This window comes from Petromyzon marinus, chromosome 13, assembly GCF_048934315.1.
Source record: "Petromyzon marinus isolate PM22_M1 ecotype Great Lakes invasive population chromosome 13, UKy_Petmar_22M1.pri1.0, whole genome shotgun sequence".
Classification (NCBI taxonomy): domain Eukaryota; kingdom Metazoa; phylum Chordata; class Hyperoartia; order Petromyzontiformes; family Petromyzontidae; genus Petromyzon; species Petromyzon marinus.
This window is the reverse complement of record NC_133679.1, coordinates 13,827,427-13,850,422: the sequence shown is the minus strand read 5'-3', so window position 1 is coordinate 13,850,422 and position 22,996 is coordinate 13,827,427. Positions and strand designations below refer to the sequence as shown.

Genomic DNA, 22,996 nt, shown 5'->3' with positions numbered 1-22,996 from the left:
CATGGTGGTGACGGTGGTGACGGTGGTGACGGTGGCGACGGTGGTGACGGTGGTGACGGTGGTGAGGGTGGTGATGGTGGTGACGGTGATGATGGTAGTGACGGTGGCGACGGTGGTGACGGTGGTGACGGTGGGTGTTGCGTCATCGTGGGTGGCCCGCAGGTGCTGCTGTGGGATGTGGAGAAGCGCACGGCGGTGCGCTCCTTCGACTGCCACGGCGACATCGTCCTCTCCATGTCGTTTGATTGCGCCGGCAACGTCATGGCCACCGCCTGCAAGGACAAGAGCATGCGCGTCATCGACGCCCGCACGGGCGCCGTGCTCAAGGTGCGTGGCCGCTACCACCCCCCCGCCTCCCCCGCCCGCCTCTTTAGACGTGGGCCTCCAGACCGACACAAAATGATGCGAGGCGTGACGGCCCGTCTCGTCTCGGCGCTCCGTCGTGAGCCACGTCTTTGCCTGGAGGGTGACCCCCAGGGTGCGATCGCAGGAGACAACCGCGGGTTCCCACCTCTTTCGGACGTCGTCCGTCGCACATGTAGCTAGCGTAACGTAACACACGTGTAGCTAGAGTAACGTAACGCACCTGTAGCTAGCGTAACGTAACGCACCTGTAGCTAGCGTAACGTAACGCAAGTGTAGGTAGCGTAACGTAACGCAAGTGTAGCTAGTGTAACGTAACGCACGTGTAGCTAGTGTAACGTAACGCAAGTGTAGCTAGTGTAACGTAACGCACGTGTAGCTAGTGTAACGTAACGCAAGTGTAGCTAGAGTAACGTAACGTGTAGCTAGTGTAACGTAACGCAAGTGTAGCTAGCGTAACGTAACACACGTGTAGCTAGCGTAACGTAACACACGTGTAGCTAGTGTAACGTAATGCACGTGTAGCTAGAGTAACGTAACGCACGTGTAGTTATAGTAACGTAAGGCACGTGTAGCTAGAGTAATGTAACGCAAGTGTAGCTAGTGCAACATAACGCACGTGTAGCTAGTGTAACGTAACACAAGTGTAGCTAGCGTAACGTAACGCACGTGTAGTTATAGTAACGCACGTGTAGCTAGTGTAACGTAACGCACGTGTAGCTAGCGTAACGTAACACAAGTGTAGCTAGCGTAACGTAACGCACGTGTAGCTAGAGTAACGTAACGCAAGTGTAGCTAGCGTAACGTAACGCACGTGTAGCTAGTGTAACGTAACGCACGTGTAGTTATAGTAACGTAAGGCACGTGTAGCTAGTGTAACGTAACGCACGTGTAGCTAGTGTAACGTAACGCACGTGTAGCTAGCGTAACGTAACGCACGCGTAGCTAGTGTAACATAACGTGTAGCTAGCGTAACGTAACGCAAGTGTAGCTAGCGTAACGTAACGCAAGTGTAGCTAGCGTAACGTAACACACGTGTAGCTAGTGTAACGTAACGCAAGTGTAGCTAGCGTAACGTAACGCACGTATAGCTAGCGTAACGTAACGCACGTATAGCTAGCGTAACGTAACGCACGTATAGCTAGCGTAACGTAACGCACGTGTAGTTATAGTAACGTAACGTGTAGCTAGCGTAACGTAAGGCACGTGTAGTTATAGTAACGTAACACACGTGTAGCTAGTGTAACGTAACGTGTAGCTAGCGTAACGTAAGGCACGTGTAGTTATAGTAACGTAACACACGTGTAGCTAGAGTAACGTAACGTGTAGCTAGCGTAACGTAAGGCACCGGTGTGTGTGCGTGCGTGCGTGCGGTGTCGGTGTGTGTGCGCAGCACCGGGACGGCACTCCGCACCGAGCGCAGAAGGTGGTGGTGCTGGGGGACACCAAGATGCTGGCGTCGACGGGCATCTCCTGGAGCAACCAGCGACAGATCGCCGTGTGGCACCAGGTGAGGGTACCCTCCCCCTCCACCCGCTGACTCGTCGTCGCTGCCGTGTTCTATCCACCGCCGGATGAAGTGCCTCCCTCCGTGTTATCGCCGCTCGTTTCTCAGCGCGGACATCCGTTCGCACGAGGTGGTTTCCTCGCTCCGTCTCTCCGCGGTCGACACATTTGGCTGCCACTCCGTTGTGCGTCTCGACCACCGGCGATCACCGTCCCTTCTATCCGCGGCGAGTCCGGCCACTCGCTCGCTCGCCATCCTTCACGGTCAATGCAGTGCCACTAACTTGCGTGCGTTTTCAAAGTCTGTTTCTTTGAAATCTCAATAAGTTTAGACCAAAATCAGCAGATCTAAGTGTTTGCAGTGGAATATAAAACCTAAACTAAGCTAAAAAAAATTATATTATGAGACCTCCTTTACCAGTAGCAAGATATAGTAATAGGTTTTTACCCTTTTATCTGGCACCAAAACTGACACCTTTATACAAGGGATCATGTTTGCAATAACCACAACACAAGCAGTCAAAATGCAAACATCTGGTCCAACACCAGTGGAGACTAGGCTCTAAGAAAAGCCGTCTCGGGTGTGGAGAAATCAATTTCAAGGACAATGCATATCATTATCAGAGTTGTCTCTTTTTGTTTGCATTTTGACTGCTTGTGTTGTGGTTATTGCAAACATGATCCCTTGTATAAAGGTGTCAGTTTTGGTGCCAGATAAAAGGGTAAAAACCTATTACTAAGCTAAAACTATTTTTATTTTACCTGATAAGGGCCACTGAGCTATGTAGCTCTTTTTCATAAGCGGTCTGGCAACAAATGATTGCTCAACGAAGTGGCTTATCACGTGGAAATCTAGAGCAGTCAAATACTGTTAATGCATGTTGATTCGGAGAAAAATCCACGTGACTCACAGGGAGAGAGACATGCAAACTCCAAATATACAGCAGCAGCAGGCGTCAGGGTCGGGATCAAACCCACGACCTCCTGTATACCAGGCGAGGTAGTTAACATCTCGTCACCATGGGGAAGTCACCTTTACAATTCTGTCCTAAACTTATTGCGCCCCTTGCTTTCTCCGGCCCCTCCCCCCACCTCTGCTGCTTATTTTAAGCCTCTGTCTGTTCATCCCTCCGGCCCTTTTTCTTGCTCCTCTGTCCTTCTTTCCTCTTCTTGCCTCTTGGTGTCCCTGTGTATGTATTTCTGCTACCTTGTAACTCGCATTTGTTCACTCTGTCTATGCTGGTGCGTTCAACCCAGAGGATGAACACGAAATTTAGCACTCTTATGAAATTCGTGGTCCGCCAGGCAAGTGTCTAACTGTGTCGTTGGCCGACTGATTTTGCATCACGTAAATTTTTCTTAGGTTTGTTGAATTCTCGTCTCTCATCTTCTTGTTGGATTTACCTCCGTGCAGTTTAACGCTCTCTATGTGTTGCGTTGATGTCACCCTATGTGCTCCCTCGCTATTTGTTTTTTACACCTGATGAAGATCGCTTGTGTTGCGGTCAAAACGTCGTGATTTATTTATTTTAATATAATTTTATGGTATTTCTACATACGTGACTTTACCGAAAAAAACAATGAGTCATTTATGCAGTCACGAAAGCTTAAATTCTTTATTAGTTTGGTGAGATGTTTAGGGGCCAAATCATTCAAGGTCTGAAACGTGAGAAGAAGAATCTTAAAAGTCGATTCTGTACCTTACAGGGAGCCCGTGCAGGGAGGAGAGGATTGGAGTGATATGTTTAAAATACATTGGCACGTTGCCCTTCATACCCCCGGTGCTTTGCTCCAAAGGCACTCCCAACTTGATGGCTCCCCTGCCTCTTGGTGCCACCGCCGGGCTGGGCCGATTCGTGGAGACCGCTGCCGCAACGCGAGGCAGCCGTTGCCCGCAGCGGTCCCCACGAAGCCAGCGACGAACGGGGGGGGGTGGGGGTGGAGAGAGATGGCAGCGAGACGACCATTGCCAGGGCAGACGCTGTGAGGCTGCGTGCCAGCCGCGCAGCAGCAGCGGCCGTGCGGTTTGGTGGCAGGGTAGGAACGCGTCGGGCAATAGAGATGCGGTGGTGCTGGTGTTGGTGGTTGTGGTGGTAGCGGTGTTGGCAGTGGTGGTGATGGTGGTGTTGACGGCGGTGGTGGCGGCGGTGGTGGCGGCAGTGGCGGTGGCTGTGGCGGTGGCTGTGGCGGTGGTGGTGTTGACGGCGGTGGTGGTGGTGGTAGTGGTGGCGGTGGTGGCGGTGGTGTTGACGGCGGTGGTGGCGGCAGTGGCGGTGGCTGTGGCGGTGGCTGTGGCGGTGGTGGTGTTGACGGCGGTGGTGGTGGTGGTAGTGGTGGCGGTGGTGGCGGTGGTGTTGACGGCGGCGGTGGCGGCAGTGGCGGTGGCTGTGGCGGCGGTGGTGTTTGACGGCAGCGGTGGCTGTGGTTGCGATGGCATCGTCCGCCTCGTGGGCCCACGGCGACGTCTCGGCGTTGACCGTGACGAGGGCAACAGCGACGCCACCGCTGACTGAGCGCGTTGGGGCGGTCGCCGTCTCGCCGCAGGAGGACCTCTCCAAGCCGCTGGTGGCGCTCGACCTCGACGGGATCTCCGGCCTCCTCTTCCTCTTCTTCGACTCCGACACGCGCATGCTCTTCGTCGTGGGCAAGGTGCGGCTGCTTCCCTCCGCTGGCTCACCGTGAACGGGCGGGCGGGCACCACGCGCGGGTGTTCCCACGTGGGCAGTCGGGTTAGCGAGCGCCTATTGAGGCCGCGTGCTGTGTGGCCAGCAGAGGCCGGTGCGGCAAAATCCATTGTTGTTCCGCTCGATGCTCCCACCGTCTATTGCTTCCTGCTTCGTGTTTGTGAAATGGAAACTGAGGTTCGCGTTACACGCTCCACGGTTCTCTTCTGGGTCGCCGCTCACTGCCGGAGAGTTGAAAAATTTCGATCTGTGCATCAACATGAACATCATCAATACAATCATCATCGTTCATAATAAAGGTTTTTGGGTTAGATCGCGTTATTTATAAATGTGTCGTAACCCTCCACCACCCAACACTCAAACTGTAAATGTTGTGGATTCACTCTTCAACACACTGGTGGGCTAAATTTGTGAACTATTTTGTCTTTTGTCAACGTGACACTTTTTTGCTGATTGGCCATGTCGGGTGGCGGAGGGTTACGACACATTTATAAATAACGCGATCTCACCCAAAAACCTTTATTACGAATAATATTGGTCGCGAAAGCCTACGTGTTAAACAATCATTATCACCAAGTATCCTCATCAGCTGCTGCTGTGGTTCGTGAAGTGGATGCGGTTTTAGGGGTTGCCGCATCCGCACAAACCATGGCGGCAGATGCGGATACTAGACCATGACGAAGATGACGACGACGATGATGACGACGATGATGCATACAATTGGACAATCCATTGTCGGAGTGACTCAAGCCTGTGCCTCTCCGATCTGTGATGACCGTCCGCGCGACCGGGGCGGTGTGCGCAGGGCGACACGACGATCCGCTACTACGAGATCAGCACGGAGAAGCCCTTCCTGCACTTCCTCGGGGAATATCACTCCCATCAGCCGCAGAAAGGAATGGGTGAGCCCCCCCCCCCACACCCCCCTCACCCCCCCCCCCCGTCTCTGTCTCCCCGTGGTCGCGTGGATTTTTCTCCGGGGTCCTCCGGTTCTTCCCTCCACATTTACAATCAACATCACCGTGCGTATTTGGCTGCAATACATTTCCACGTGATGATAAGCCACTTCGTTGATCTATCATTTGTGGCCAAGTCCCTTCTGATAAAGAGCTGCATAGCTCAGTGAGCCTTACCTGGTAAAATTAAAAAAAAATAGTTTATAGTGTAAGAGCCCTTCGGAGAAGATGCTGTCGTTTATACCACGTGATTGTTATCATAGTGTCAACCATCATCATGATGGTCATTATCACATCATTATAATATTATAGTTACCGTCGTTTTAATGAATGTCATCAGAACCATCGTGCAGCAGCATCGTCATCGTTGGCAGTGTCATCAGGATTGTTCACGGGCACATTGTAAATAATCCTCAATCATCGCCGTCGTCATCGTCATCATCATCATCATCAATCACCGCTTGCGGTGGTACGTTCAGTAGGCAACCGCCAACGTCTACTCTTCCAACTTCATTCCCACGATGGGAGTTGTACGGCGAGGGTCCCCCGCGCCGCCCTCCCGACCCCCCCCCCCCTCTGCTGCCCCCCTTCCGCTTCGTGCTGCCCCCCTCCTTTGACTGGGTCAAGGCACGCCCAGAGGCACACGGCAGTGGTGGACGTCGATGGCGGTTCTGTGCCAATGAATCCCGGTACTGACAAAGCCGGTCCACGGCCGCGTCCTCGTGTCTCAACGCCGTTCGCACCGTGCGTAGCCGACCGGGCTAATGGGAGGTGCGGCGTCGTCTCAGTTACTTGCAACGGGCGAGCGAGGACAAAATCGCCACAATGCGGTTCTTCTGAACTGGTGGTCACTACCAACGACGTGCGAGCCCCAGGGGAACGTGTTTTGCACGTGTGGTGCGCGCCATTGCGCACTGTAACGTTTACTTGATTCCCGGCCTGCCTTACTGCCTGCCTTCCTGCCTGCCTGCTTGCATGCCTTACTGCCTGCCTGCCTTTCTGTCTGCCTTCCTGTCTGTCTGCCTGTCTGCCTGCCTGCCTGTCTGCCTGTCTGCCTGCTTGCCTGCCCGCCTTCCTGCCTGTCTGCCTGCTTGCCTATCTGTCTGCCTGCCTGCCTGCCTGCCTGTCTGTCTGTCTGCCTGTCTGTCTGCCTTCCTGCCTGCCTGCCTGCCTGCCTGCCTTCCTGCCTGTCTGCCTGCCTGTCTGTCTGTCTGCCTTCCTGCTTTCCTGCCTTCCTGCCTGCTTGCCTGCCTATCTGCCTGCCTGCCTGTCTGTCTGTCTGCCAGCTTTCCTGCCTTCCTGCCTGTCTGCCTGCCTGCCTGCCTGCCTGCCTTCCTGCCTATCTGCCTGCCTGCCTGTCTGTCTGTCTGTCTGCCTGCTTTCCTGCCTTCCTGCCTGCCTTCCTGCCTATCTGCCTGCCTGCCTGCCTGGCTGCCTGCCTGCCAGTCTGCCTGCCTGCCTGCTTTCCTGCCTTCCTGCCTGCTTGCCTGCCTACGTGCGCGACTGTGTTCTACCGTGATGGGGATGCCTCGTGGCTCGCAGATCAGGGCTGATGGCGAGCGTCCGGTTTGCGATCCAGGCATGATGCCCAAACGAGGCGTGGACACGGCGGTGTGCGAGGTCTTCCGCTTTTACAAGCTCATCGTCCCCAAAGGCACCATTGAGCCCATCTCCATGATCGTACCACGGCGGGTGAGTGGGCGACTGAGCGGGGAGGTGGGTGGGTGAGTGGGTGGTTGAATGAGTGGGTGACACTGAGTGGGTGGGTGACTGAGTGGACGACTAAGTGGGTGACTGGGTGGGCGAGTGAGTGGTTGAATGGGGCGCCGCAGTGGTGAGATGTTAACTACCTCGCCTAGTGTACAGGAGCCCGTGGGTTCGATCATGTCCCTGATGATGCCTGCTGTATCTTTTGAGTTTGCGTGTTTCTCTCTCTCACCGTGGTCACGTAGATTCTGCTCCAGTTCCTCTGGGTTTTTCCCTCCACATTTAGAATCAACATCACGTGTTTACAGTATTTGGCTGCTATACATTTCCACGTGATAAGCAACTTCGTTGAGCGATGATTTGTGGCCAGATCGCTGCTGAAAGAGAGCTATATAGCTCAGTGGGCCTTACATGGTAAAATAAAAAAAGTAGTTGTAAAAGGGTAAGAAAGCGGGTGAGTGGATGCACGAGTTATTGAATCATTGAGTGGGTGAATGAGCGAGTGAATGAGCGGATTACTGAGTGAATGAATGAGTGAATGAGCAACCTAGCAAGCGTCCACCACGACCAGTAACTGCTTCTTTGGTTCTTTCGGTAAAGTCACGTAGAATGAGAATAAAATAATAAAATAAGATTCGTAGCGACTTTTAAGCTGGTTAACATCGTTCACTGAAGCTCTGGCGTCCCGACAGGTCTGTTCCTTTCACCTGAAGACGGCCGCTTGCGTTGTGGCCGAAACGTCGTGAGAATTTTATTGTGTTATTTTATTATTTTATTCTCATTCTACGTGACTTTACTGAAGGAACCAAAGAAGATGAATCCTTGCAGTCACGAAAGCTTTAAATCGAAACAGTAACTGCTTGTATCACGAAAAAAAAATGGGCAATGAACCCCTTACCGATTTAAAGCTTTCGTGACTGCAAGGATTCATCTTCTTTGGTTCTTTCGATGAAGTCACGTAGAATGAGAATAAAATAATAAATTAATAAAATAAAATAACACAATACAATTTTCACGACGTTTCGGCCACAACACAAGTGGCCTTCTTCAGGTGAAAGGAACAGACCTGTCGGGACGACAGAGCTTCAATGTCCCGACAGGTCTGTTCCTTTCACCTGGAGAAGGCCACTTGTGTTGTGGCCGAAGCGTCGTGAGCATTTTATTGTGTTATTTTAGTTTATTAATTTATTATTTTATTCTCATTCTACGTGACTTTACCGAAAGAACCAAAGAAGATGAACCCCTTAGCCATTGTGCGCCCAGCCAACGTTCACTGCACAACTGGTCTCATCCGTCCCTCCCGCAGTCTGAGGCGTACCAAGAGGACATTTACCCCTTGACTGCTGGGCCCCAGCCAGCTCTGAGTGCCGACGAGTGGCTGAGTGGCGTCAACAAAGGTGCGTTCATTGGCTCAACGAGCCAGGGTCTGTTCCGCGATTGCAGCTTCTGAGCGGTGGTGTTCATGCTAGCCGATGGTGGAGAGAGAGACCAGTCAGTCAGTCTATTGTCTAGAGTCCCCATCAGAAACAAGTCAGTCAGTCTATTGTCTAGAGACCCCATCAGAGACCAGTCAGTCAGTCTATTGTCTAGAAACCCGATCAGAAACAAGTCAGTCAGTCTATTGTCTAGAGTCCCCATCAGAGAACAGTCAGTCAGTCTATTGTCTAGAAACCCCATCAGAAACAAGTCAGTCAGTCTATTGTCTAGAGTCCCCATCAGAGACCAGTCAGTCAGTCTATTGTCTAGAGACCCCATCAGAGACCAGTCAGTCAGTCCATTGTCTAGAGACCCCATCAGAAACAAGTCAGTCAGTCCATTGTCTAGAGACCCCATCAGAGACCAGTCAGTCAGTCCATTGTCTAGAGACCCCATCAGAGACCGGTCAGTCAATCCATTGTCTAGAGACCCCATCAGAGACCAGTCAGTCAGTACATTGTCTAGAGACCCCATCAGAAACAATTCAGTCAGTCCATTGTCTAGAGACCCCATCAGAGACCAGTCAGTCAGTCCATTGTCTAGAGACCCCATCAGAGACCAGTCAGTCAGTCCATTGTCTAGAGACCCCATCAGAGACCAGTCAGTCAGTCCATTGTCTAGAGACCCCATCAGAGACCAGTCAGTCAGTCCATTGTCTAGAGACCCCATCAGAGACCAGTCAGTCAGTCCATTGTCTAGAGACCCCATCAGAGACCAGTCAGTCTATTGTCTAGAGTCCCCATCAGAGACCAGCCAGTCAGTCTATTGTCTAGAGTCCCCATCAGAGACCAGTCAGTCAGTCTATTGTCTAGAGTCCCCATCAGAAACAAGTCAGTCAGTCTATTGTCTAGAGACCCCATCAGAAACAAGTCAGTCAGTCTATTGTCTAGAGACCCCATCAGAGACCAGTCAGTCAGTCCATTGTCTAGAGACCCCATCAGAGACCAGTCATTCAGTCTATTGTCTAGAGAACCCATCAGAGATCAGTCAGTCAGTCTATTGTCTAGAGACCCTATCAGAGACCAGTCAGTCAGTCTATTATCTAGAGACCCCATCAGAGAACAGTCAGTGAGTCCATTGTCTAGAGACCCCATCAGAGACCAGTCAGTTTATTGTCTAGAGACCCCATCAGAGACAAGTCAGTCACTCTATTGTCTAGAGTCCCCATCAGAGACCAGTCAGTCAGTCCATTGTCTAGAGACCCCATCAGAAACCAGTCAGTCGGTCTATTGTCTAGAGTCCCCATCAGAAACGAGTCAGCCAGTCTATTGTCTAGAGTCCCCATCAGAGACCAGTCAGTCAGTCCATTGTCTAGAGACCCTATCAGAGAACAGTCAGTGAGTCCATTGTCTAGAGACCCCATCAGAGACCAGTCAGTTTATTGTCTAGAGACCCCATCAGAGACAAGTCAGTCACTCTATTGTCTAGAGTCCCCATCAGAGACCAGTCAGTCAGTCCATTGTCTAGAGACCCCATCAGAAACCAGTCAGTCGGTCTATTGTCTAGAGTCCCCATCAGAAACGAGTCAGTCAGTCCATTGTCTAGAGTCCCCATCAGAGACCAGTCAGTCAGTCTATTGTCTAGAGTCCCCATCAGAAACGAGTCAGTCAGTCCATTGTCTAGAGTCCCCATCAGAAACCAGTCAGTCAGTCTATTGTCTAGAGTCCCCATCAGAAACGAGTCAGTCAGTCCATTGTCTTGAGTCCCCATCAGAGACCAGTCAGTCAGTCCATTGTCTAGAGACCCCATCAGAGACCAGTCAGTCAGTCTATTGTCTAGAGACCCCATCAGAGACCAGTCAGTCAGTTTATTGTCTAGAGTCCCCATCAAAGACCAGTCAGTCAGTCCATTGTCTAGAGTTCCCATCAGAGACCAGTCAGTCAGTCTATTGTCTAGAGACCTCATCAGAAACAAGTCAGTCAGTCCATTATCTAGAGACCCCATCAGAGACCAGTCAGTCAATCCATTGTCTAGAGACCCCATCAGAGACCAGTCAGTCAGTCTATTGTCTAGAGTCCCCATCAGAAACAAGTCAGTCAGTTTATTGTCTAGAGACCCCATTTCAGACCAGTCAGTCAGTCTATTGTCTAGAGTCCCCATCAGAGAGCAGTCAGTCAGTCTATTGTCTAGAGACCCCATCAGAAACAAGTCAGTCAGTTTATTGTCTAGAGACCCCATCAGAGACCAGTCAGTCCATTGTCTAGAGTCCCCATCAGAGACCAGTCAGTTAGTCTATTGTCTAGAGACCCCATCAGAAACAAGTCAGTCAGTTTATTGTCTAGAGACCCTATCAGAAACAAGTCAGTCAGTCCATTGTCTAGAGTCCCCATCAGAAACAAGTCAGTCAGTTTATTGTCTAGAGACCCTATCAGAAACAAGTCAGTCAGTCTATTGTCTAGAGACCCCATCAGAAACAAGTCAGTCAGTCCATTGTCTAGAGTCCCCATCAGAGACCAGTCAGTCAGTCCATTCTCTAGAGTCCCCATCAGAGACCAGTCAGTCAGTCTATTGTCTAGAGACCCCATCAGAAACAAGTCAGTCAGTTTATTGTCTAGAGACCCTATCAGAAACAAGTCAGTCAGTCCATTGTCTAGAGACCCCATCAGAGACCAGTCAGTCAGTCCATTGTCTAGAGTCCCCATCAGAGACCAGTCAGTCTATTGTCTAGAGCAACGGTTATTACCTTTACTGCAGCCTTGCACCCCTTTGATTCTCAATCGTAACAAAAAAAATGTATGTTAATAAATACACGGAGGTTTGATTAAGCAACGTATTTGTACTTCCGTTATCTCGCACGTCCAGGGGGTCCGTGCGCCCCAGGCTAAGAATAAGAAGCACTGCTCTCTCGAGTCTCAAGACCTGATCAGAAATCCGGGTCTGTCTCACAGGCCCCATGCTGGTGTCTCTCAAGGACGGGGCCCTGGACGCCTCCACCTCAGTGGTGGTGGCGCCGGGCAGGCCGGACTTGAGCGCCGCTACCGCTGCCGGCGTGCCGCGGGAAGCGGCGCAGGCCCAGCGCTCCTTTCTCCGGCACATGGCTCCGGTGGTGGTGAACGGGCACGAGGGAGCCAACGACTCCAACGATAAACTCGACGGCAAGGTGAATCGTGAAAAAATATCAGCAGGAAAGGCAGGAGGTCAGCCCACAGTCGGCACTCTAAGAAGTTGCGATCGATAAGGGTGTCGCACGTGTCCTGAATTGAGCGAGGTTATTGTACTAAACTATTTTTTTTTTATTTTACCAGGTAAGGCCCACTGAGCTATGCAGATCTTTTTTTTTAAGCGACCTGGCCACAAATGATATGCCAACGAAGTGGCTTATCACGTGGACATTTATAGAGAGACACGCAAACTCCATCAGGGTTGGGATCGAACCCACGACCTCCTGCGTACCAGGCGAGAGTGTAAACATCTCCCGGCTACCGTCGCACCCCACATTAGACGAGGCTGGGTCGTTGTTGTTTTTTATACCGTATTTCACCTCACCGGTCAGCGTGGGTTGGTTGAAGGGGCAGCCGGTACCAGGATCAGGTTCAGGTGCCACTCGCCACTGATGCCAGCCCAGGCTGGGGAATCGAACTCGGGGCTGACTGGGGATGTTAACCACGCGAATGGGCCAACCGCGGCAGTGCCAGCGCCACAGCCTGTCGGCTATACGCACGTTCGCCAATCTATTATTCACCGCCCCGTCACAATGTACGCACGATAGTTTTACGAGCGTGGGTGAAATTTATGCTCATTACAATGAGGGGGGGTGGGTGGACGGGCGGGCGGGCGGGCGGGCGGCTGCCACCTGATGGAGCTGTTCGGGGCAGCGGTCGGCAACCGGAGTAACAAGAATAGCAAATTGTTTTAGAATTCGGGATAAAAAAAAAAACTAAACTTCGATATTTCCAGAGTTGTATGGTGGGGTCCCGTTCACCGCTGAATCTCGGAGCGTGCGCGCAGCTCAGCGTTAACTCTATTTAGAGAGGGGTAGCAGCGCCGTTGTTTTTAAAGACACTGTACTCGCCGCATACAACTGTAGCGACACGACCGCCGCAATCTACGACAGCTGGGCGCCAAACTGTGCCGCACGCCCTCCCGTGAGCTCTTTCACTTCCCGCTCCGATGGCGCACGCGAAGAAGAACGAATGACGTACACGTACGTCACGAAGCGGTCCTCAAAGAGCCGCAGGTTGCCCACCCCTGAGTTGAGGTCACCAATCACACCCGCGGTGGGCGTAGGGAGCAATCGCACGCCTTTGTCACTCAGAAATCCCACCGTCAATCTCTTCCGCTCTTTATGATATCCGCCGCTGGATGGAGGTCTCCCTCTCCACGCCGCGTATTTCCCCACTCTGGTCGGCGCAGGTTGGGAGGTTGGGTGAGCCGGGGTCGCAGGGCCAGTTCAGATATCCGCTTGCCACCGACGTTAGCTGGGGCAAAGAATCGAAATCATCGCCGAGCTCGGAGCGGACGCAGCGTGCCAACCGCTGCACCCACTGGCGGAGCCAGTGGGGGGGGTGATCCGATCGAAATCGCTAATTTCGATCGGATCATTGGGGTTTATTCGTAATAAATCGGCATTTTGCGACCCCCACTGCCACTGTGAAGCATATTATTACGTGCCAGGGACTCGATGAGACGATAGGACGATAGTCTGAGTCCATAATTGGCAATAAGTAACGGCAAAGCGGTTATAAGTGACTCAGAATTGTGCCCAGTTGTGTATACAGTACACAACTTCCCTGAAGGCATCGACACCTTCAGCGAGCGCGATGCCGATCACACAACGCGGTTCGAATTCGACCCTCGATCGATGGCTGCGCCATCGCCGCACAATCGTGGAATAAAAAGCAAGGGACAAGTCCTTACTTACTAACAACTCCTATCATTCCCCCCCCCTCCCCACCTGAAAATCCTGGCTCCGCCATTGGCTGCACCACCGCTAGCTTTACTCTGAGTACTTTAATAATAGTAATAATATCATTCCTCCCGTGTGGTTTGTGCAGATTCGTTTTCTCCACTCGCCAAAAAATATATAACTTCGGAAAATAATTGACGAGCGGCCGGCCAGTCGGTCGGGCTGGAGGGGTAGCGCAGGGCGGCCAGCGTACCGTAACTCGGAGCCCGGGAGAGCCCGAGTTCGATTCCCGGCCGCAGCCAACGTCAGTGGCGATTATCTGAACCAGTCCCGCGCCATCTCCCTGCTCTGCCAGCCAACCCGCATTGACCAGCGCGGCGAAGTTGTGGTCGAACAACCTCCGTGACTGATACAGCGCGGGGACACCTCCGACCGCTCAGTGGCTTGGCGGAAGAGCTGTAAATGGGGACTGCCATCTCTCGGCGTACTTAGCAGCAGGAATTATATCATGGGAAGTAGAATGTCGTTGCTAGGCCAGAAGAGGGTGGGAGTTGCATGCAGACTATTGAGTGGTGTATTCGACGAAACAAACGTCGTGAGAATTTTATTGTGTTATTTTATTATTTTATTCTCATTCTCCGTGACTTTACCGAAAGAACCAAAGAGGATTAAACAAAAACTGTTATTTATTTTACGAGGTAAGGCCCACTGAGCTGTGTAGCTCTTTATCAAAAGGGACCTGGCCACAAACGATAGCCCAACGAAGTGGCTTATCACGTGGACATTTATAGAAGCCAAATACTCAAGGCATATGGTTATAAAATGTGGAGGGAAAAAATCCACGCGACCACGGGGAGAGAGACACGCAAACTCCAAATATACAGCAGCAGGCGTCAGGGTGAGGATCGAACCCACGACCTCCTGGCTACCAGGCGAGGTAGTTAACATCTTTAATTACGCAACTGGGTCCCGGGAAGAACATACAGGTTTCCCAAGACAGCAGCTGCCTCGACGTGAGGACAAGGCGGGGATGAAGCCAGCAGACGTGGCAATGCTGGCTGCGAGCAGACCGCAAACGACCGATCCGACGCACGGATGAGAGTTAAGACGATCGAATCGACGCGTCGTTAACTTTGTACCGGTGGCTAACACGGCGCCTTCGCTCCCCCCACCCTCGCTCCCCACACGCCTCCCTCCCGCTAGCACCGGCCGCCTCCGGACGACGATCGGCTGAGGCAGCAGGAGCAGGAGATCCGCAACCTGCGGTCGCAGCTGGCGATCCGTGACGCCCGCATCCGGCAGCTCGAACTCGAGCTCCGGAACCTGCACAACAGCGCGAGCCGTGCCGTCGTCCACCAGCACCAGCGGTACCAGCAGCAGCACCAGCAGCAGGCGCAGCAGCAGCACCAGCAGCAGGCGCAGCAGCAGCAGCAGCAGCAGCAGGCGCAGTTCCCGTTGGCCACCGTGGGGGCCCAAGTGGCTGCACCTCTCTTCTTGACGCCCGCCGACGCGTCGGCCCGGCACCCTGTCCTGGCGCGGTTTAACTCGGCGGCGTCGTCGCACTCCTCGGCGTGAGCCGAGAGCACGCCAGCCGGCAAGCGGGGGCACCGGCGACTGGTAACCGGGGGCACCGGCGACCGTCAACCCAGCGGCCGGCGCTTTTTTTGTGCTCGGATTTAATTGCACCCGGGTGGTCCCTTCGCCGGAGAATATTTAGTGGGTCGCCGGTTACCGGACAGCACCGACGAAGAATCGGGAAGGAATGGAATAAAAGATCGGGAGGCTCTTTCCCTGCAATGGGAAGTTACGGGCTGACAACAACAACAACAGCAGCAGCAGCAGCAATGGTAGACTGCAGGACGCACGTGCCTGGCGGCCACGGCCGTACCGAGCGGCGTGCCGAATGTGGCGCGCCGGGCAAGCCCTGGTTCTGCTGTCCGGCGAAGGGAGCTCCGGCGGGTGAGGTAGAAGACTCCGTCTCAGGTTTTGCTTTTGTTTGTTTTCCCCCGCATTGCCTGCTGGGTGAGTCCAGCGTCTCAGCTCGGTGGTCGTCGCAGACACAGGGTCGGGCTGTCTACATCCCCCCCCCACCTCCTTCCCCGGCTTCCGCCACTCCCCTGATCATCACCAACTTTTGGACTTTGGGGAGGAGAAATCCGTTTAACATCCTTCCACGTGCCCCCCTCCTGCCCCCGCGTTGGCTGCTCCGGACCGACCACGAAGTCCTTGCTGGATGCCTGGGAGAGTGGCCGACATTGGGCGGTTTGGGAACTGTGCGGCTCTGAGATCACGGAGGGAGGAGGTCTCTCAGTCTGCCTCGTCTGTCTCCGCCCACTCCCCCCCCTCCAGTCTCACTCCCCACCTCGTCTGTCTCACCCCTCCCCTCGTCACTTTTCACACGCAGCTTCTATCTAACGCAAACGCGCGCCGTGGTTCCCCCTCCTCCCCCCCGCCCCGCACGCTCCGGGGGGGTCCCTCCGAGGGTGACGTTCGAGGCCGCCGCGGGCGGCCGCCCTTTGCCGCCCTTGCCCGGTGCGCCCCGTGGTGGTGGTGGTGTTGGCGTTGGTGTGCTGGGGAGCAGCAGCGTAGCGGTTAGCGCTACCGGCCACCCGAGTTCGATCCCCGCTCACGGCCACCAACACCGATGGCGGATTATCTGAACCGGTCCCTGGGCGCCTCCCCCCCCCCCCCCCCCCAGATCGACTCGGCCTCAAATGTGTGCCTGGTGCAGTGCGTAGTAAAACATCGCCACTGGGGAGACAAAGGCGGCCGGGCGTGGTGTTGGCCACCGACCCCTTCGTACACCGTGCCGGCCTTTGCAGTTGCTCGCTAACAGCACTTGCCCCAACAGTCTGTCAAGTTTAAATACTGTATATGGGGGGGATCTTTGTCGTGGTGGTGACGGTAAGAATGTAAGTGATTCTGACGGCGGTGATGTCATGGTGGAGATGATGGCGGTGAAGCTGGTGGAGACGATAATGATGATGGTGGTGTCTATTTTTTAGTTTTTATAATTTTTTATTCTCATTTTACCATGTGAGTGCCACTGTGGTACGTAGCTCTGTTGTTTGGCATAAGCGACATGGCCACAAATAATCGCTCAACAAAAGGGGATCATCACGTGGAAATGTATAGCAGGCAAAAAAATCCAAACGTGTGATGTTGATTCTAAATGTGGAGGGAAACAACCCGGGGGACCCGGAGAAAAATCCACGCGACCACGGGGAAAGACACGCAAACTCCAAATATACAGCAGCAGCAGAAGGCGTCAGGGTCGGGATCGAACCCACGACCGCCTGTATACCAGGCGAGAGAGTTAACATCTCGCCACCACGACACACATGGTGGAGATGATACTGATCATGTTGCAGGTGGTGCCATAGTTGAATTGATGATTGTGTAGGTGGTGGAGATGATGAAGATGATCATCTAGGTGATGTTCTGGTGGCCTCGTGGTATAGATGATGATGATGATGGTGTGGGTGATGGTGACGGTGGGGCTCGCTTGCGGTCGCGGTGTGATGGTGATGATGGGTGATGCCGGTGTTAAGTGGCGGTTGTGCCATGGCCACCGACGCTTGTACAGCCCCAGGTCCGCCAGTCTTTCAACGCACGCCGCGATCGAGGGAGGAGGCAGCGTACGCAGCCAGCCAGTGGGACGCTGTGGCAACGCGAGACTCCTCCTGCTTTTTTCCCAGCCGCCGGGGATTTCACACGACAAAAAAAAATCGTACGTATGAAATCTATGGCGGGCTGATGCGGGGCTCCTTGCGCCGGCAGTGAGAGTCGGCCGCTTGCACAATAGCAGAACGAGGGTTGTGGAGCTACGCACGAGTGGTCCAAATTATAATAACACGAGTGTATGTACCGTTGAACCTCTTTCGCGCCGTACGTAGCCAACCGTGAATAATCGGACTGGGACTTCTTTAGTGCCCTGTGAAGACTTACAAATTTCCCTTGGGCAGCTACCTCAACGAAAAAGATGATGATGCTTAGAGAAAACCAGGAACGGGTGATCGCGTTGGTTGAGCGATTTTTGCCGGAGCTCGCTGCGCTCTATCTCCCATCTCTCCCCTCTCTCCACACGCTCGCTCTCTCTCGCTCTCTCCACCACAGCCACCGCCCCAACCCCCCGGAGGAATTCCGCTAGCCGGCCACTCGTATTGTATCGGCGAGAAATGAAAATATATTATTAACGAGCTCCACGGGAGAGGCAACGGCATTGGGCCCCCGTCTACTGTAACGCGACGGAGGGGCTCGGCCGGGAAACGGTCGCGACACGACGCCCTCCCTCCCCGTCCGTGTGCCACGCCACCTGAAGTTCAGGTGACAATTTCACGAGGGCACAAACGATTAAGCGCTGCCCACCTCCGTCGCTGCTCCACGCCGCCGTGGCAACCCATACGGTGTACCTCCTATTCTTGTACAGGGAGACGGAGTGTTAAACAAAAAAACGAAAAGTGTCTATGTGTTTGAGTTTCTCCCTTGTGATGGGACTTTGTAGGATGAACGTTGGGATTTTTAAAGGGGCACGGGGTGACCAATAAGGTCTGTAATAATGTAGGGCACTGATAAGGGGTTGATAGGTATGCTACTAGCACTGCCACCACGCCTGCCTTATTACAGAACGGACCAAAAAGAATGTTGTTACAGCAACAAGGCAAATGTTTTGGTCGTGGGGTTTTAGTTTGAGCTGAGGGGTCGTGCTTACATGGCAAGGACATCTGGCACCCATTCTTTTTCAATATGTTCTCTCTCTTTTTTTAAGACCGAATTTATTATTATTTTTTCTCCGTAAAATCCTTTCCTTTATCCATAATAGAGGGGTTTTTTTGGGTTAGATCGCGTAAATATATAAATGTTGTGTCGTTAGAACCCGCCACCACCCGACACAGCCAACTAGTAAGGGTTGTCACGTAAACAGAACGTGGCCAATTCGTCACTAGTACAGCACACCGGTGATGATCATTGATGATGAAGCTAGCTAATTACTGGCAAAATGTCGTACTCAGTTTGTAAATGTTGTGGCTTGGCTCTCCAACACACCGGTGTAGTGCTGTACAAGTTTCGAATTGCCCACGTTCTGTTGACGTGACAACTCTTACTAGTTGGCTGTGTCGGGTGGTGGCGGGTTCTAACGACACAACATTTATATATTTACGCGATCTAACCCCAAAAAAAACCTCTATTATGGATGATATTGGTCGCGAAAGCCTAACACGTGTTAAAACTCCTTTCCTTTATCTTCAACCGGGGGGGCGACACGGGAGTGGCACGATTAGCACGGTTGGCTACGTACGGCGCGAAAGAAGTTCAACGTACACACGCGCGTTGCCCGACGCTGAACGCACGAGTATTAAAAGAGTGCCGTTGACGGCGCTCTTCAACTTGTTGATTTAAGGTGTAAAAAAAAAAGCACGGGTGAAATTATTTTCACACGAAGAAAATGAGGCGTTGTGGGGGGACACTACATCGGAAACCCATTTCTTTAGAGCCGCTTTCTGTGTGCCTAGTTTGCTGTCCTTCACCCGCACATCTCATGGGCACGGTTGACTACGTACGGCGCGAAAGAAGTCCAACGTACGGGCATACATACGAGGCAGGGGCAAAGATGTGCGTGTGTTGACATCACACGCGCGCTAACGCTCAGATTCCTATTCCCTTGGGCGATTAGCAATCGTAACAGACTCCTCCGTCAGAGAGACGCGTAAAATCCCCCACTCGGGGAACTCTCGCAAGACAGCAGTATTGGCACCTTGTGGCAGGCAATTGCAACCATATCTGCTGTCCCTGCGCTCGCTCATTGGGCCATTGCCTCCACAGCACTAGCCCACTACTGTACACACACATTTCTGTGATAAGGCGGCATTGGTAATGTTTTTTTTAGCGGAGGGGTGGTGGTGGGTGGAGGGGTGGTCTTATTTCCGCTGAACTTGAGATTTGCTTTACGAAAATCTGCCTTTTGTTTGCCAGCTGCCTCCGCACGGTCCCTCGCTTTGCTCCCGGACCACGGATTGTTTCAGTGAGCGTCAGTGCCGGATTAAGCTAGTGCGGGGCCTATATCATATGTTATAAAGGGGTCCTAAATAAAATAAAAAACACGTACATTTTTTTTACTTGCATAGTAAAGTCATTTTCATTTGCTATACAGCCAGATAATACGACAAATCGCTAACCTTAAACACCCGGTCGTTCATAAAAGTCGAAGGCGGTATAGTACTATAGCATTAGAGCAAGTGCAGAATCACAGAACCGGAATTGATAGCTTGAAAGCATTTAGCGCGGGGCCCTTGAAAGTGCGGGGCCCGTAGCTACTACATATGTAGCTACTGTTGCTGCTGGGATAATCCGGCACTGGTTAGCGTGCATCACTGTCGCCTTAAAATAAAGGTTCCACGAGCTCCACTAAAAAATGACGCCGAGTTCACGCCCACGTCAGAATCAGAATCCGATGAGCTATAAAGCTGTTTGTTCACAGATGTCCAGACGGGTATGGGACGGAGAGTTACAATAACGAGCGATACAAAAAAAACACGTTAGGAGTGCAAAGTGTCGGAATGTTGAATGAAATCGCACGAAAAATAAAAGGAAACTATTTTTATTTTATTTTACCAGGTAAGGCCCACTGAGCTATTAGCTTCTTTTTTTGAAGCGACCCGGCCACAAATGATAGCAGCTCAACGGAAGTGGCTCATCACGTGGACATTGATCGCAGCTAAATAATCTAAACGCGTGTTTTTAAACGGGAAGGGAAAAACCGGAGGACCTGGAGAAAAAATCCACGCGACCACGGGGAGAGAGACACGCAAACTCCAAATATACAGCAGGTGTCCGGGTCGGGATGGAACCCCAGACCTCCTGCATACCGGGAGAGGAAAATAACATCACCTACATTCAGGGCCATACACCGACACGCAGTCTCAATGATTGTTCTCCATTTGTGCTTGGGTTCCCACCTTCAGAGGTACCAAAAAAACGAGACATATCACGGGAGGAAGACTTATATCACTGTTCTATGTACCGCGAAATGGGGAATACTACGCGTTAACGTTTCGTCTCGAGTGATGTGTCATTATGCAACCGGCGCTATTTTTAACATCCCGGGAAGACGTATATTTATTTTCTGGGACAACTACCTCAACAAGAGGACGACCCTGCATGGAGGGGGAAAAAAACAAAAACGCCTGGACAGGGTAGCAAAGCCCCTTGTGCTTCTGTAAGCAAACAGCTGTGGTCAGTCTTCAACTCGTCACTTCGGCTTAGGGAGGAAAGCAGATTGAAACGGGACATTTGTATTCCAGTTCCACGATTTCCCGGCGACACTCTGAAGATACGCGTCCATCACGTGGTGGCTTTTTAAACCTTCGGGCAACACACAACGTCGAAAACCGATGCGCGCGGCAAACCCCGCGGTGCGTCCCGCTGCTCCCGCACGGGCGGTCACCTTTCACTCGCCCACGCGTCGACGGAGCCATCGCGTTTCGTCAACTTTCCGCGGCGGAAACGAGCCGCAATTTTGTTCGCCCGCAGATCGGACGATCGCCTTCCAAACCAAACGTCGTCTTCCCGAAGATGACGAACGAGGGCCGACGATCCGGGATGAACCCCCCCCCCCCCACCGCCCCGAGCGGGACGCGTGGCCCCGGGTCGCTGGTTCGGAACGGACGCCCCGTAGATCACGAGTGTAATTTTGTTTTGTTTGACTGCGCGGTTGCCCACATATTTTTGAGACTCGGTAGAAGCTGCCCCTTCCACCACCAACACCCCTTGGGGAGCAGGGCCAGCTGTGCTTATATCCGAAGTGCTCGTTTCAGAAGTTACCACAACACCACTGCCAACGGTAGTTTTTGTGCCTCAATCTGGTCACGTGACTGGCAACGTCGTCGTCGATGGCTTTGTGGGGTGGCTGGGTAAACTCACAGAGATGCGGGCACCTGCGTTCGAATCTGGATGGGTCTCAGACCCAGACGCCAATGAGTGCACACAAACCCGTGACGTTAAACTTCGCTTTTTGCACTTTTAAATATGGCCAAAAAAGAAAAAAAATCCATGCTTTGAGAATGAAAAAAAGCATGTGCTTGATTGCAATGCGATGGTCATCACGTCTCGGTGGCAGAGCAGATTGGTGTGGAGGGGGGCGTGTTACCGCCTTCCTGGGATGGATCAGAGAGATGTCGGAGGTAACTGTGTACGGTGTCCCTCTCCGTGGGTCGTGTCGCTAACAACTCGGAGACAGAAGAGAGAGGGAGGGAGGGCGTCGGTCAAAGAGGAGAGACATCCCACTCAGCGGCGCGACAACGACGGAGCAATCCGAGTTACAGCTGTGGGGAGGAGGAGGAGGAGGTGGGGGTGGGTGGCAAAAGATAACTAGAAAAATGTCCTCGAATTCCACGAACCAAATGAAACCACCTGCACCGTTCAGAGAGCCCAGGTGGATTCTGTTCCCCAGCGGGCCGGAGCCAACGCCCAAAGAGCAGCGTGGATTCTGACCGGCGTTGAATGTTTACAGCGCTGAACGGTTGCACGGTCACTGCCGGATTTAAAAAAAAACGACGCCTCTTGTTGTTGTTGTTCTTCTTGTTGTTGTTCTACGTTCCAAAATGGATAAACTCGACATCCGGATTGGCGCGTCGAAACCTCGGCTGCGCGGTTTTTTTTGTTTGTTACGCGCCCGGGTACCGTGTTGCGGATACGAAAGTATAAAGATTAATATAATTCGTGAGTCGTGTTCGTTTTTCTGTTGTTGTTGTTGAGAGGTGAGAATTAAGGGGGGTTGCTGATTTTAAAAGTGAATTTTAATCACGGAGATCTGTGTCTTCTGTAATTGTCGACAGAGAATTTTATACGCATGCACGCGCAATGCATGCATTGGACATTTACAGCGTATGTATTTGTTGAAATTACCTTATGGTACTCATAAAAAAATATCCATATACATCCAAATAAAATCTGAGCTTCATAACTTGTTTGTTGTTATACGTGATGTGTGTGCTACAGTGATAACACTGTGTAACTTTTTTATTTTGTTTTTTCCTGGGTAGTAAGTGTTATTTCCTAATTGCTTACGCCTCAAAAGTACAGAAAATGGCTATTATTTTCCACAAACTTTGCTTTTGTGACCAGGATATTGATATTTTGAAATTCTACCTATTTTCCAGAACATTCCAGATAGATTCAGTGCCGAGTAAACTTGGAGTAGCTTCTAGAACATTCTAGAACTTTCCAGTAATATAAATAGTAGTATAAATACAGGGGCCTGAAGCCCACCAGTTCAGTTTAGTTCCAGCTGCATAAGTGGATACATCTCTACATTTTTCTGAGTTGGCATCAAGAGGCTGCAAGCATCCGGCAGACGCATTTTGCTTTGTCTGCGGCCAATTTATCAAGACAAGAGCGATAAAACACTCTGTGGAAGCATCTGCTAAGATGTGTGAGACCTAGAAGGCATATTTCGGCAT

General features: G+C 52.2%; 1 protein-coding gene across 1 annotated transcript in view; it reads left to right on the top strand.

The window, feature by feature from the left end:
- Positions 1 to 22,500, top strand: part of LOC116942072 (coronin-2B-like) — an 86,322-nt gene extending 63,822 nt beyond the window's left edge. The window contains exons 5-12 of the mRNA XM_032953630.2: positions 163 to 327; positions 1,757 to 1,873; positions 4,414 to 4,518; positions 5,359 to 5,455; positions 7,089 to 7,201; positions 8,523 to 8,613; positions 11,581 to 11,792; positions 14,742 to 22,500. Coding sequence (XP_032809521.2) covers positions 163 to 327; positions 1,757 to 1,873; positions 4,414 to 4,518; positions 5,359 to 5,455; positions 7,089 to 7,201; positions 8,523 to 8,613; positions 11,581 to 11,792; positions 14,742 to 15,113 — 1,272 coding nt within the window. The 3' untranslated portion in view covers positions 15,114 to 22,500. The remainder of the gene's footprint in view (positions 1 to 162; positions 328 to 1,756; positions 1,874 to 4,413; positions 4,519 to 5,358; positions 5,456 to 7,088; positions 7,202 to 8,522; positions 8,614 to 11,580; positions 11,793 to 14,741) is intronic.
- Positions 22,501 to 22,996: the final 496 nt, after the last annotated feature.